This window comes from Lonchura striata, chromosome Z (assembly GCF_046129695.1).
Source record: "Lonchura striata isolate bLonStr1 chromosome Z, bLonStr1.mat, whole genome shotgun sequence".
Taxonomy (NCBI): Eukaryota; Metazoa; Chordata; class Aves; order Passeriformes; family Estrildidae; genus Lonchura; species Lonchura striata.
The window spans coordinates 26076586-26092716 of NC_134642.1; the positions used below are offsets into that span (position 1 = coordinate 26076586).

Sequence of the window (16131 nt, forward strand, 5' to 3'; positions counted from 1 at the left end):
AATATGAGAATTAGATATCATTGGAACAACATTCTAATAGTGTCACCTGTTAAAAAATCTCCTTCTCATGTCGCCTTTTTTTTTCTGCTCATCTAGTTCTTTAGCTCTTTTCTCTCCCCTCTAAATTTCTCTCTCCCCTTTACAGAGGAGACTTTCTTATGGTATTACTCTCTGCTCTCTCAAAACTTACTCTCCATTTTCCAGTCACTCTCTAATAGCAAGAAGTCTGCAAAGAAGTCTAGCTGTTTACAGCTGCATCAGTACTTCAGTGACTGCTTTTAGTTGTCAGTCGTAGGAGTGGAGAGGACAGCTGGGCACAGACCTGCCTTGCAAAGTGATGTTAAGACACCTCCTCGTGGAAATTTCCCTTTTTAAGTACTCAAAATGGCCCAGACAGATATCTTCCCCTGTAACTTGTTATCTTTTTCTTTTCTAGACCTCACTTGCCATGCCACCAGGTGAGGTTTGTCATTTTGGCCAAATGACAAAAGACACAATTTCTACTTCCTTTCATTTCATCACTGAGTAAAGCATCTGATGGGTTTTTTTTCCTGAGGTGGCTAGTTGTGCATTCTTGTGGAAACAGCACATGACCAGGGACAGAGAAAGAGAGGAGGAGAGTTCCTTTCAGCAGCAAAACTGCATAACTGAAATGAAACCTTGTCCTCAATAATTATTAGTTCAATAATTCAATTAGTTTAATTTTCATAAGTTTAATTTGACTTCCTGCATAATGATTCCTTGTATCAACTACTCTGTCCTCTCTTATCACAGCCAATTTAGAAATTCATCATATTTCAGCATGAAACCTGTTTTGTGCTGGAATGTAATTGTCTACACCAGTCTTTACATAAAGAAATACACTTTCCACAGTCATCAAGAGGAGGATACAAACCAACTGAAATGAGACAAAACAGTGTATGAGCACCAGGAAGTGAGAACAGATCCTAAGTAACAGAAGGTAATGCTGGATCATCAAACCATATTCACGTTACTTGAGAGTACACCCACGATACATTAAATTACAAAAGCCAAAATTCTTTAACTCTGGAACCCAGCATTAAGAATCTAGATGTATCTTTAGATACACAAGTACTACTATTTGATTCTTAAATATGCTTTTCAAATATTCTTAATACAAGTAAAATTTAAGTTGAGCCACTTACTTAGACATTTTGAAATGGTTGAATGCACCCAATTTTACTCTCCTAAATTTAGAATTCTGGCCATAGGCCTCTATAACTGCTTAGGTGCAAGGTCAGTTATATATTTTCATCATGCATCTCATCATAGAGGACAGCTACACCTACCACAAAGAAAGGTCACCCCAATTTATGATTCTTGAGCCTCCTCTTCCTCCCCAGAGTAAATTTCAACTTGCATAAAATGTATAGTGAACATAAAGAGACTATATTAATTTTCATTACAACTGTATTTTTCTCAAATTACTGGCAAACTTCTGACTATGGGGTTAACCTGTTGATAGAAAGTGACAGAGAAACCTTTTCATGTCAGTGTTTTTGTTTCCTGAAGGGTTTGTATTGAAATGGTAATGTGTTGCAGCTCTGAAGCACACATCAAATTTACATTCCACTATTTAATTTCAACAGCTAGGAAGAATTTTCCACTGCTTTATTTGTTATTTAAACTGATTAAATCAATGTAATTGCATTTTATATCAGTCAAATACTAGTGTAAATCAATATTTGAAAACTTAGAATGGGCATAAAATGCTGCTGCTGCAAGCTTATTTGATATTTTAAAAAATTAAAGATATAAAGTTGTTCTTTTTACTCCTCCATATTCTCTGTAGCACCACAACATTTTTTAAGTCAAGGAATGAGGAAAGAACAGGCTGTTAACCTGAGTCAACATGACTTATTCCAGCAAAGTTTCAGTCATGTTGCAATATATGGATAAATATGTTGGGCCATTCATATCTTGATGGTTTCAAAAGACATAACTGTAAAATAATTATGGCAAATATAATTTACAAAGAATATCACATTAAAGTGCAAGAATTCCACAGTACAATTAATATTCCAGTAAGACAAATTTAAGAGAGAAGAAAGTTTTTTGGATTTTTTTTTTTATTTTTCAGATAGCCCTCAAGAGAGCCAGTTATCTGAAGTAATAAAATCAAGTTAAAGGAAAAAAATCCTCAAAGTGTTCCAATGGAAAAATAGATTATGAAAGTTAAAGCAAGCCCAACTTCTAATAATCTTTAATTATTTTATGACTCTTCTGCAAATCCTTTGTGCCTATTCAGACATAACAATTATTTTGGTACTATCTTTATAAGACTATCATTTTATATAATTTGTTGGCAAGATTTTGACAAGTCTACTATCTCTTTATTAATAGTTAAAATTTATGTGGTGTTCAGATTTAGAGGATTTTCAGTTGAGAATTAAGTTACATTTGAGAACCTCTTCTTTCCATTCTTTACTTTGAATTCTCAATGGCAGTTTACATTCTATAAATCAGAAACTTCTAATACAGATTACTGGAATATCAGGTAAATAATCAGGTAAATATCAGGTTTTTTTCTTATATTTCCACAGAAAAAGTTTGCTACACTTTTCTGGCAACAGAACACATTTTACAAAGCCAGAGATCTCATTATCCAAGGTGAAACTCAGTATTCCTCTTCCACCAAATACTGTGATTGCTCCAAGCCAGGAATATGAACAGCTGAATAAGATAGGACATTATTTTGGTCATCTGCTGTGAACACGAACATGCAAGAGGTCTGAGAGGTCTGACGTAAAAGTTGTCAGCTGCTAGTATTTCTACAGGAGCCAAAACCAGCAGCTGAGGATTAACAAAATGAAGGGCAGCTCTAGCTCCACCATTCTTAAGAAGCTGCAGTTGCTGAAAGTACAGCACCTCAGAAGAATGTATCCTCTGCTTATTAAAAAATTCAGTTCACACATTGGCCGGATATCCTGCACAGGGCTTTTCTTACCAGAAAGACAATTACACATCTATAACAGCCTTTAATATTGGAGAAAGGAACAAGTGTGAATGTACACTAATTTTAAAGAGAGAAATGGAAAATGAGATATGGTCCAGAGAGAGCAGTACTAGGAATATTTCATACACACATGTAAACAAAAACGGCCAGACAGGCTGCAATTAGGAGAAATCCTTCCTGTCCTTTTTACTTCTTCCTCTGGAAATATCATGTATCCTTTGCTTATTTTCCATGTGGACAAAATTAATCTGTACTATGAATACAATGACCTTTCAGAGGGAAGGAGAAGGTGATTTTCTCACATGAGCAAAGTGCATGAATGTCACAAAGAAAGTGTAGAAAAATGAGATATACTGTAGAATTGCATTGAATTACATATCTCCCTACACATCTATATCAAGCAGGATTTGCATCACTCCCAGACCTCCTGCCCTCAGAAACAGAAGGTCACAGATTTGTACTGTACCCACATCACATGACCATATCTGTCATAGCTTTGCAAGTAGAGTTAATCAATGACAGTTTATAGTAACTTCTTTTTAGGCAGTGACCTCACTTTCCTGCTGGCCGTTACTGTTTGCTTTAGTCTAATGAAAAATTCTAGAAGGCAGCAAAGCCCTGTCCCAGCAGCCAGTTCATATGACTTGGATGTTTTATGGCACAGCTTTCCTCCCAGCTGTGTTGTGTCCAAGCTAGTACAGCCACTGAAGGCCAGTGCTCTCCTTTCCACACCCCACAAAGGGCACCCCAAGCACAGAAGCAGAGCAGAGCATACTGCATGGAGGGCATTCTGGGATGCCTGTCTTCCATCTCTCTTTGGCCTGGAAGGAGTTCAATCCAGAGTTGTTGATCACCTTCCAGAAACAGGATTAAGCAGCAATAGGACTGAAGGAAGCATCAGGGAGAGAACTGTGTATCTTGGGAGCAGGAATGAGAAGGCAATACATCTATCAGCAGCTCAGAGAAAGAAGGACCTGGTGATGGGACTGCAGTACTCAGTGTCCAGCACCACACCAAGGACAGTGAGGCTGAAAAGTGCCAAGCACTGATGCAAAAGCTTAGCACCCAAGCAAGGGTGCTAAGGGCAAGTGGGACATTTAAGCATTCCCACTCAAGGAGTCTTCTTGCACAAGCTACATCCTGTGCTTTGGTGCTGCTATACATGTGTTATATGCTGATACATATATATATACATATATATACACTTTCTGCATGTTTACTTCAAAAGAAATAACGTAGTATGAACAGTACTACACAAACAAGGTGTTTAAGAACTATCATCTCTTATGATTGCTGTCGTTATATTAAATCAACAAGATGTCTTGCATTTATATGAAGCCAGTATTTAACCTCTGAGATGTAAGAATACAAAACATACATCAATAACAATGCTTTTGCCATTTTGCTACTATGTTTAAATCAAGGGAAATAGGTTTATTCTCTAGTAGATTCTACTGTTTTCACTGAGTGGTGAACTCAAGAAGCAAAGACAACCAGGAGCCGTTTCTACTCAGAGACAAATTACTGCAAGAATCATTTTCTCATGTATCTACTGCACCCACTGCTTTCCAAATTTCAGATATCAAAAGAGTAAAATATTCTAATCTTTGTCAGAACACTTTCAGTTAATTATTTGATTAAAAACTAATTTCTGAAATGAATATTCAATACAAAGATTTACTATAGGTTAGTAAAAACTGAAATAATTCAACCTATAGGTGCCCAAATATAAAAAACAATCAATACTACAAAAGCATGGAAAAACAAATCTAAAAATGTTTTATGACATTAAGAAAATGGAAATATTTACTGACGGGAGGGCAATGGATCTCTGGCAAAGGCATTTCCTAAATAAAATATCACTGATCAAAGCAATACTGAATGTTTTTTGTTCCTTGGGTTGCACTACTCTTGTGTGTAGTGAAAAAGGGAGATAAATCAGACTCTGTCCAAGCTCCACCTTCCTCCACCAGCCTTAGTACTACTATTCAGCATATGAAATTATTCTGTATATAGAAAAATAAACCAAAGAAGGTCATAAACTGGAAAACTCAACTACTGCATTCAGCTCACATTCAAAATCTACTACCTTCTAATTTAACAACTATGTAGTTTTTGTCATAAATTACTGCAATTTCAAAGTATTTCCCCCCAACTCAGTCCCAGAAAAATACAAAGGCAAAATTCCAGTCCCTCATTTGTTACCAATTAACAAATAAATCCACAATTTGCTGTAAGTTAATACAATAAATTTCTGTTTTGTCTCATTCATTCTCCATTTGCAGCTTTGTTCTTGACAGTAATTATTCTCTGCTGAACATGTCATTTACATGTATAGGATAGTTCCTTTCCAAGACACAGCTATTAACTTAAACTGGGGTAAAGGGTTTAAAAAAGGGTTTTCAGTAAAATGAATGTAAATTTACCAGCCCTTCTGGCTGTGATCTTGGAGCCATGCCGCAGTAAACGAACGCACACTTCCTTGTTGCAGTGGTTGACCATCCGCAAATGAATGCTTCTCTTGGTTTGGATTTTTACAAGACATTTCACCATGTTGACTATTAATTCCTCTTCTTAAAGTCTTGTAAAAGCTCTATCCATACCAGCTTTGACCTTTTATTAAGTTCCCACTGGGTTTTAAGAGACTAACACACAAGTCGCTCTCAATGAATCAAATGACAAGCTTCTAACATGGCCAACAAAAATATCCCAGCAGGAACAGAACCAGAGGTTATTTTTAAACATTTCCAGATGCCTCATAATGTACAATGCAAACTTTCACAGCACCCATCTCAGTTAGCAGTTGCTAGCATAACAGCTGAACCACACACAGAGGCATAAAAATATCTAAAGCACCAAAACCTAGTGCAGTTAAAAAAGAGGCCAGCATTTATAGTCCCATTATTTTTCTAAAATGCTTTAATATGCCAGTAATGTCAGTTCCCCATCACTGGCTGGAAATTATTTGTGAAACATGTAAATACAATGGAAAAATCCATGCTGTGCTTACAACTCTTACTCACAAAGTGAACCAGTGAGACCAATAAACATTAATTTCTAGTCTAAAATAAAAACCTGACCTGTCCATATAAACACACGAACAGAAAATTTCTAAGTCTGGGGAAAAAAAAAAAATCTCTCTTTACATATGAGCTCCAGTTCCCACTTGAGGACAATTGTTGGACAGATTCTTGTTGGACAGAAAGAAGTGTTGTTTCAGAAGGCTGGGCCTTTTCCCTGTTCCTGACCAGCAGAGATATACAGATTCCCAAAAAACCAAGATGTACCTATGCTGGCTGCTGATAACTTGCTCCAGCTGGGAGCTGGAAGGCACCCATATGCATAATATCACAATATCCTAGTGGGAAAGAAACTCTTTCCTGGTACATCAAAGCCACAGAAAAGAGACAAACTGGAAGGAGCGAACTGGAGGGGATATAATATCTCACTTCCCAGAATACTCATCTGTAATGTTTATGACATTGTGCTATCTGAATCTTTGTTCTCTTTGTACCAAAAAATCAATTATATGCTTGCAAATGTGTGGGAAAGAGAGAAGTAGGGGAGGGAGTCCTGCAAATATCTATTTTACACATAGGTATTTCTCTGATAAAAGACAGCTGCTTCAAAGAAGCTTTTGGAAAGCATCTTTATGATGTTTCTCTTTTCTATAAAGCCTCTATAGTACAAATATCCAGCAGAAGTCCTGTTTACTCCTTCCTCTGCCAGAGCAAAAATTTCTCTTCCTTTCATTCTCTGCAAGCACTTTTTGGTGGGTTTAAGGAAAGATCAAGTACCCCTTTATTTCCTATCTCCATTTTGCCATCCTTTCAAAAGTAAGATTCTGTCTTCTTTTATCATATTTATTCGCATTACTGTTGTAACAGCCAAAAAGGATTATTAAATTCTAACTAAAAGGGGTAGACTCTTCATTGTGTACATGGCTACAAAAACTGGAAAGCATGAATTCTTACAAAAATCTAACCGCAAATGTGTTCAATACATAGAGGAAGGCCTATATAAGGACTCAAGTGTCAACTAGACAAGGTTGTGAAAGATTTCCAACATTTGAAACATTTCCAAATGCCTCATAACATTGCAAACTTCCACAGCATCCATCTCAGCTAGCAGTTGCTAGCATAACAGCTGAACCACACACAAGCATAAAAATAGCCAAGGCATCAAATCTTAGCGCAAGGGGATAAAACGGCCAGTGTGTTCCTACATATTGATGTTGAGAAGTAAAATCTATCATTTATGCTTCATGTGACCATGCTTATGCAAAAGAGAAATGACTGTGTTCATTTCAAATTGCTCCCCATAGCTTTATCTACATGTAAGTAAGGGAGAAATCTTAAAATCCTACAACTGACTCAGAAAATCCTGAACTATACTAACTCTCAGCAAGAGACTGTTTAAAAAAATAAAAAATTGTACCTACAAAAGTTCTACATGCTTCTCCTCTACAACCAAATCTTACACAACTGAACACCCTCACAGACAATTGGTCTGATGGTAATAGGTGTGTGCTTATTCCTGTACATAAAATCATTAAGATTGGAAAGATCATCAAGTCTGTTAACCCAGCACTACTGTGTTCATCACTAAACCATATCTCCAGGCACCACACCCACATGCCTTTTGAACACTTCCATGGAGGTTGTTGATTCAACCATGTCTGTGGATGGTCAGTTTGTTCCAATGTCTGACCATCCTTTTGGTAAGGAAATTTTTTCTTATATCCAAACTAAACCTTCTCAGATGTAATGTGAGACCACTTTCTCTTGTCTGTTATTTATTACCTGGGAGAAAAACCAATCTCCACCTGGCTAGACACTCCTTTCAGGGAGTTGTAGAGACTGATAAGGTCACCCCAAGCCTCCTCAAGACTAAACAACCCCAGCTCCTCAGAGAACTTGTGTTCCAGACCCTTCACTCACACCAGTGCACTGTACATTGTCCAGCTCCTCAATGTCATTCTTGCAAGGAGGGACACAGAACTGAATGCAGGATTCAAGGTGCAGCCTTGCTCAGTTCTTGCTCCATGCGTAGTTGAACACATTATGTTTCTTCTAGTGCTGCTATACAGATTCTGTGGCTGCCTTCTTTTACTGTTTGATTTTGGTGAGACAGATGCCTTTGCAGATGGTAGTCCATTGTCTCTGGATTTTTTAGTACTGGATGCTATCACAGCTTCACCTATTTGAGTAGACTATTTTTTTTTTAAAAAAGGCAATACCATACCTCTCCAGTCACAGGATATTAATGTGGTTTTGACAAAGTGATGAAAGCTTCTTTTCAATCACTTGATATTCTGTGCTGAGATTTCAGTCATGAATTATTGATCTGATAACACTGACTTTTGCCTTTCGAACAACAAAAATGAAAGCATGCTTCACTGTGCTGAGACATATAAAGAGATACCAAGGCTGTTTCATGTCTGTAGCACACAAAAGCAGTTCCCCAAGGCAGTGGTGCCAGTCTCAGAGGTGGATAGCTCCCTTCTCTCCAGCTCCTGCGTATGCCCTTACTCCAACACAGGATCTTGGTTGACCCTCTTGATGACCCAGTCAATAGTTCAGTCAGGCAATAATAGGAGACTGCACAGTTAAGGAGTTTTTGTTTGGTTTTGTTTTTTTTGTTTTAATTTGGCTAGCTGTTGTTATTGGGTTTGGTTTTGTTATTTTGAATTGATTTTATTTACTTTTTCTTTGGGTTTTTTTTGTTTGTTTGTTTGTTTTGGGGGTTATTTTACGGGGTTTTGTTTAATTTTGGGTTGGTTTTTTTTGTATGTTTTTTTAACTCCTTCTCCTGGTTCACACTGTTGTGATTAGTGCTGGTGCAAGAGAGAAGGTGGGAATCAACAAAAGTGGATGTTGGGAAGAGCTGTGAGATCAATTCAAGTTGTAGTTTGATAATATAGCCAAGTTTTCTGCAGAAAAAGACTGCAAAAGTGTAAATACTGTTAACTTAGCATCTGGTGATATTTAACAACATATAAATTATGCAGTTAAATACCACCATCAAATATGTCTATTAGCTCATCATAGTAAGAACAATCTGTCTGACTGAAAGGAAATGTAATTTTCAAACTTATGTAGCACACACATTTAAAACAAGCGCTGTCTGGTGAGCATGTCACGAGTTTCCAAAAATGGATTTCATTCATTAGAGTTGTAAGTCTGGTTACAGGACACAAGCAAGGACATACGGATGCACAAAGCAAGCTGTTGTTACTCTGCAGTGGTGACAACTGCCCAGAGGAAGCACAGCGGTGGTGCTTGGCTGCTAGAAGACAAATTCTCATATACATGTATTTCACAGCAGAGGTAAACAAGTAACTGTTAAAACTAACAGCTGTTACTACTAATTATAATAAGGTATTCACAATGACAATGTAATTCACCCTATGCTTGCTACATTCGGTGTCCAAACTCTGAAGAATGAACAAAACTCCTATAAAAAAACTATAACAAAACTCCTATAAAATTAGGACATACTCTTATGAAAAGGAAGATACTCACTCAGCTATTTTCTGTTTTCCATTGACCAGAACAAAGCAACAACAAAGATTGTATTTCCTAACCTCTGAAACAATTACCTCACTACATCTCAAGCAAGAACCACTGTCAGATTTTGTTAGGTTGTCTTCATTTTTATTAGGACAAAGGCAATTATCCTCTTTGAAGCTGGAAATGGTGTTCATGTCATTGTTTGTAGTGACTCTATCCCAAATAGAAAGGTGTTCAATGTGATACTAAAAATATCAAGAATTGAAGAAATATATGCAAAACATTGTTATACAGAATGAATTCAGACTGATCTTCCCATAATGTCCTATTTTGTCAAGGAAGATAAACTAAAGAAGATCTTTCCTAGTTTATCTACAAATAATGTCTTTTTTTTTTTCAAGGAAATTAAATTAGCAGACTAAATCAGAAAGAAGGAAATATAAAATAAAGAGAATCAAGAAAAACAAAATATCCAGCAGTAAACAGCCACTTTTCCCTCCTGAATGACTGCTGACAATATTCAGGAAAAGGTGCCATCTTGAGACTATTTATATCCTAAGGTCCTTTAGCCTGACAATTTAAAAGATTTTTTGAAACAGAAATCAAATAGCAGTAACCTTCCTCACAATGCATCTCTCATAAGGCTAATGCACAGCTTTCCTGAGATAGCCATCATTACTGGGTATAACATACAGAGGTTTAATAATTAGGAATACCAAATGAAAATTATTATATTTTCTCCATATCCCTGAGTCAGTATCACACCTTTTCCCATATGTTTTATAATAAACGTCAACAGTAATTGGGTTAGTGACTCACCTTCATCTATAGGAACCTCTTCCTCCTCACAGGGAGAAGGAAGGAGCGGCTGCAGAGGTTCCATGTTGATTATGAGTTGCTTGTTCAAGGAGGGAGAGCTGCGACTCTGGGTAATGCTGGTTCTAAAAGAATGGGGAAAACAGGTTTGTTCAAAACAAAATAATAATAAACAGTTATTTCAGTTTGCTTACTGAAAATAACTGCAGCCTTGTAGGTCTCATCTCAGAATCATTTTGCATAAATTACTAGGCCTTGAGCGGTTGTAAAAAACTCTACACATTGAATGCTGCTTTCAGCTGTGTTATGTTGTACCCTCTGCAGATGTAAACATTTCAACATCTGAAGTGTAAGAGAGGTTTTGTGCTGATTTAGCTCCTTTACACTGCCTGACTTCCTTTCGTCTGAGTCAGGATTTCAGTGTGTTGCTCCTCTCCACAGTGAACAGCAAACATTAATATTTGGTTTCAAGGAAGGGAAAAGTTGTTCCATTGCCTCCAGAACTGGATAAAGGATTTGTTACAGTTTGAAAACTGAGGATCAAAGACTAAAGCAGGAACAACTGTGTCCCTGCAGTTTACAGATACAGAGCACTCTCACTCATGCCCGCGCACCCCAGATGCTGCCTCTACACCATGCCTCCCAGTGCTCAGGCTGTTTTTCTTTCTTGTCTTACTTCACTCTAAGAGGCTTTCCTGGTAGCAGGTGTTAAATATGCTCTGGAAAGTTTTAGGAATGCTGCTGATTTTCTTCAGTCATGATGCTTATTAGCCTAAAAATGTATTACTGAGAATACAAAATGGCTCTTTTTAATATGTTATCTACAATTTACACAATACAGGCCTGAAGCAAGAGTCCTGCAGTAAATCTTAAACATTATATTATAAAACATTTACTTTGACAAGAGCAAAGATTAAATGGAAGAGTATTCTACTTGACTTGAAATGGTATATTGATACAGTGCTGAAATTTCACAAAATGCATTTCAAGTCTGCACAAAAATCTCAACTTAAAATTCCACATAAACAAACTGAACAAAGACCCTATTTCAACTCAGAAGATAGAACTCTCTGTGTTGCTGAGGGTTCAGGTAAACCTGGGACACAGGTGTCCAACTCTTAACCCACACTACCTGTCAGTAAATATTCTGTGGGAATAAACAAGCTTTCTTGCTCAATTGACATGATTTCTTGTGCTGTAATACATGTCCAAAGGTATTTATATCCTCATTTGCATTTTCTGGTAACTATTTAGTTTAAATTTTCACTATCCACAGAGGGTTTTCACCCAGGTTATTATAATTATTGTCACTCCAATCCAATGGTAAATTCCTAGGCTTCTTATGCAATCTCTGAACTTTTGAGCTTGTAAAAAGCTCTCAAACAACTCCCAAAATACAAGTTGTGCCTGGGAGCAACCACAGGCTTCTGTTTCATACTTATTTACAAAGATGCCCTGGATTCAGGCATGCCCTGGAAACAAAACATGAAATAATTCATTTTGTGTTTGGCAGAAGAACTTGCCATGCATTAATCCTGCGTGACGCCACACTCCAGCAGATTTTCAGTACACAGTGCTTTAAGTGTAATATCCAAACACAGAGATACTGAGCAATACCCTCCTCTCAACTGCATGTTGCTTTCTTAATGCGACCATTGTATTGACTTTGAGGGTGAGAGCACAGGGAGAAAAAAAAACTTTAAATAGATATATAGATATATGTTTACATTAAATTAAATATTTTTTTTCTGGATGTTTCGCTTCTGAAAAGCCATCATTTCCTATCCTGAAATTCTCTTTCACAGAGTAACTTTTTTAAAACATGCCTCATTTTTTGAACCGAAAATTTGCCATATTTTTTGCTTGCTTGTGCTTTTAGAAGGATCAGATACCTCTGTCTCCCATTTCACAACCTGAGCTATAAAAGCACCAGAAATCATTATATTCTTTAGTCTTTCTAAGAAACTGAACTTGGAGCTTCCATACTATTATAAATGCAAGCTTTGTAAGAAGGTTAGCGATAAAAGAGATACATTGCTATTTGTGGATGTTAAATCCATATGATGTTGCTTTGTAGAATTATTTGCTCTCTGATCTGTTTGTTTTTGTACACTAAGTTTTAAACTATGTGTTTAAAATACATTTAAATAGAGAAATCAAATAAAAGCAAAATTCAAGATAAAAAATAAATGTATGAAAATCTTTTCTTATCCTGGAACAAAGAAACTTCTTGGATAATGGGCAATAAGCTATTTCCTAAACTGAGCAACTATTCTCATTTAAAATGCATTTCTGTGCCCAAGTACTTTATGCTGCCTCAATGGTGCATCTATATTCTGCCGTCTGTGTTATCATTTAACACATTCTAGATCTTCAATTACCTCATTTTAAAATGTAATCTGGACAAACATGTTTGAAAGCATGCCTGCATGGCCTAACTATTAATTACATAGTAGGGCTGGATAACATATTATAAATATTTATTGAAAATATATTTCCATATTTTAGTAAACACAATCCATTTTTATCTAAAATATAAACAGAATAGCAATACTCAATTAAAAATAAAAAAGCATATTCCCCCAAACATGAAATTGTAACAAAAAAAAGAATATGGCTGTAGAATGTTCAGACTGTTAAGTAAAAAGGTTTCAAGTAGTTTTTCCTGAAGGCCTCTTTCTTTTCTGAAGAGCTTTATTCAGATTCTTAGGAATTTTTACTATCACTACAATGAGTGATAAGGACGTGAAAGCATTAGTTTGCTTGCAAAGTCTAGCAGCTTATTTCTTACAAGCCAAATTTTCCACTGAAAAAAAAAGATTCTACAATATTTTTTCCTCCTTACTGAATGAAATTCATGCTTTTTCTTTCCATCCAACTGCATTAGGGAAGAACTAAGAAGTATACTTTGAAACATACTCATAAACATATACAAACCAAGAACTTTCAAAATCAAACAAAATCTAGGAATGAAATTAGAGTGTATTTTTCTGTCAGGATCATATAATAAGAGCTTATGACATTACAGAAAAAATAATAAAAGTAATCAATCTGACTGATTAGTAAAACTCAGCTTCAAAGCAGCACAGATTAGGTTCTCCTTTATAGGAGACATTTGTCTGAATTTTGTAGCATTGTCAGACATATATTTCCTAAGGCTTGCATGCATAATTGTGGAAGCTCAGAATGACAGCCATTGCAACTGATAGAAAAGGAAGGAGAATATTTCTGTAGAAGCAATAATCCTACCTAGTCCTTAAACTTTAATACTGAATGTGGAGACATACCTGTGAACTTCAGGAGGTTCCCTCTGGATTTTAGAGCTTGCCTCCACAACCTCTTTGGCTACTTTTCCACTGCATTAAAAGATGAAATGAATATTCAAGTAAATACTAAAACACATGCCAAGAACTACATAAATGTAGACAATTAAGTTACATTTTAAAAAATTGCAATAAAGTACATACATAATGTCCCAGAATTGTGCTGAGTACTTGCCCACAAAGCTACCAAAGAAAAAGCAACTTATTGTAGTAGAACACCACAGGTTGAACTGGACTGCCTCTTTATCTCACACCTGGTTCAGAGCTGCTCAGCTGCAGGTGGCATAAAATCTCTGCACTGGCCACACATCCTAGCACCAAAAGTGGAGCTATCTGCTGGTGGAACTACTCTTGACAGAAGAGCCTGTGTGACAACTCCTGCTTATTTTTTAGGTGACGCTAGAAAAGACAACAGGAAGACTTACAAATTTTGATGTCAGGTAGGCATGAACAGACGTTCCAGAAGTAACAGCCCTGAATTTGCCATGAATAATTACTTTGATTTTCTTACTTCCTGAAATGATTTACCATTAATAAGAAACAGAAAACACTCACCTATATCGAAATCTACTGCCTTTAAAAAATATTTTGCTGCTGGACATTGTCTTGATCTGACTGGACTTTGCATACCTTGAAAAAAATAACAGAGGCTGATACCTTTTCAAGGACATAATAAGGAAAAACGAGCAAGGAACAATACAAGCTTTCTAATTTTTATACCATAAAGTAATGTTCAAAAATGAGCTTTTCATCTTTTTTAAGGCCTTTATACAAACTAGACATAAAACTATTCAGACAACATAGAATGACTGAACATGGAACAAGTGATTGCCATGAAAACAAGAAAATTAAATGCAGACACTTGCTGCAGCTCTATGAATTTTCATTGCCAGGATGAAGGAAAGACCATGGTATACCAAAGGCTCTGAGATGTGTACCCTAACACTAGCCTGTTTGTGGGAAAATATGGCTATTTCTACTTTTTCACTAGGCAAACAAAGAAATAATAAAGACAACTTGTCTCCTGAAGTAGGTGCTTTTCCAATATCTGTATTCAGTCAGCTTCTTAGTAGCCTACATCATACCCTACTGCTTCTCTGTAATCAACAAGTACACAGAAACATTTTATCTTTATAACAATGACCATAGAAGAGTACCTCATGTGCTATTTCCTTGATATTCTCTTGAAAAATGTCAAATTTATTTTGTAGAGTCTCTAATTCTCAGATCCTAGTAAACAACTGTCCATAATTAGTATCTGCTTGAATAATTGCAAGTGACCCCTGAACCTGGATCAAGACAGGACTAAAGGTATGTTTTTCAAAACATGTCACATCATCATAACCTTCCCTTAAATTCTAAGTCTTAAACTCTTCTAGGAAGAGGAGAGGACCAAATTAAATTAAGGCAATGTATCATTGTCCTGAATTATTTACATAATCTGACAATGTGTTCTTTAATCTTATTAAAATATCTTGCTGGTATTATACAAATGGGAATTATCTAATGCTGCTAACGAACAGTCCCCACTGTACAACTCTATTTCTCTGAAATGTGCAGAAACATTTGCTCTTTCAAAACTACTATCTTAAGGCTTTACTTGTAGATAGTTTTGGCTTCAGTTTAATTGAAGGATTATTGTTATTCTTCTACACGCTGCATATTAAGCATTACAATTTTCCAATCTATCGTTCATGTCCCTATCCATTGAGTAACATTACCAATCTTCATTTTATTAAAGAAGTCCTCTTGAAAGATCCACTACAATTGAAACAGGTGGAGCATAACTTTAAGCAGTCATTGTTAAGGAATAATTCCACTCCATGAAGTAATTTGGAAAGTAGAAAAATAGATGAGAGAAACAGCATTGAATACACGAAGAACAGAGCAGAGCAAGGGGGAGGAGGTGCTCCAGGTGTCGGAGCAGATTCTACCAATGGAGAATACTGTGGGGAAGGAGTCTGTGCCTCTGCAGCCAAATACAGAACAGATATCCTCACTGCAGCCCGTGGAAGACCCTGCAGCAGGCCAATATGCTCTGAAGAAAGCTGCAGTCCATGGAGAGCTCACACATGAGCTGGCTCCAGGCAGGCATTGTGGCCCATGGAGAGGAGCACAAGATGCAGCAGGTATATGCTGAAGAACTGCAAGCCCATGGGAAGGACCCATGCTTGAGGAGTTCATGAAGGATATTGGCCTACAGGAAGAGTGTAAGAAGGAAGGAGCAGCAGAGAGGAGCTGCAATTTCTATTTCCAATCTCCCTGAGCTGCTCAGGAAAAGGAGGACATAAAGGAATCAGAAATTAAGGAGTAAAGGTGATCCTGGACTGAAACAGGGGAAGGGTGGTTTTAGTTCTGTCTCTGTTGACAAATTGAAATAGAGTGAAAAGGTTAAAAATAAATTAAATTAAACTTCTGCAAGTCAAATCTGTTTTGCTTGTGACAGAAATTGGTAAGCAATCTTTTTATCTTTATACTAAGCTATAGGCTATTTTTCATACCT

General features: G+C 36.6%; 1 protein-coding gene across 4 annotated transcripts in view; it reads right to left on the reverse strand.

Annotated features, from left to right (window-relative positions):
• The window catches only part of FRMD3 (FERM domain containing 3), a 122704-nt gene that overhangs the window by 3974 nt on the left and 102599 nt on the right, over nt 1–16131 (reverse strand). For all 4 annotated transcript variants that reach the window (XM_021534457.2, XM_021534455.2, XM_021534454.2 and 1 more), the window contains exons 11-13: nt 14184–14258; nt 13593–13661; nt 10309–10430 (exon numbers count right to left, since the gene is read on the reverse strand). In XM_021534457.2, the coding sequence (XP_021390132.1) occupies nt 10309–10430; nt 13593–13661; nt 14184–14258 (266 nt within the window). The remainder of the gene's footprint in view (nt 1–10308; nt 10431–13592; nt 13662–14183; nt 14259–16131) is intronic.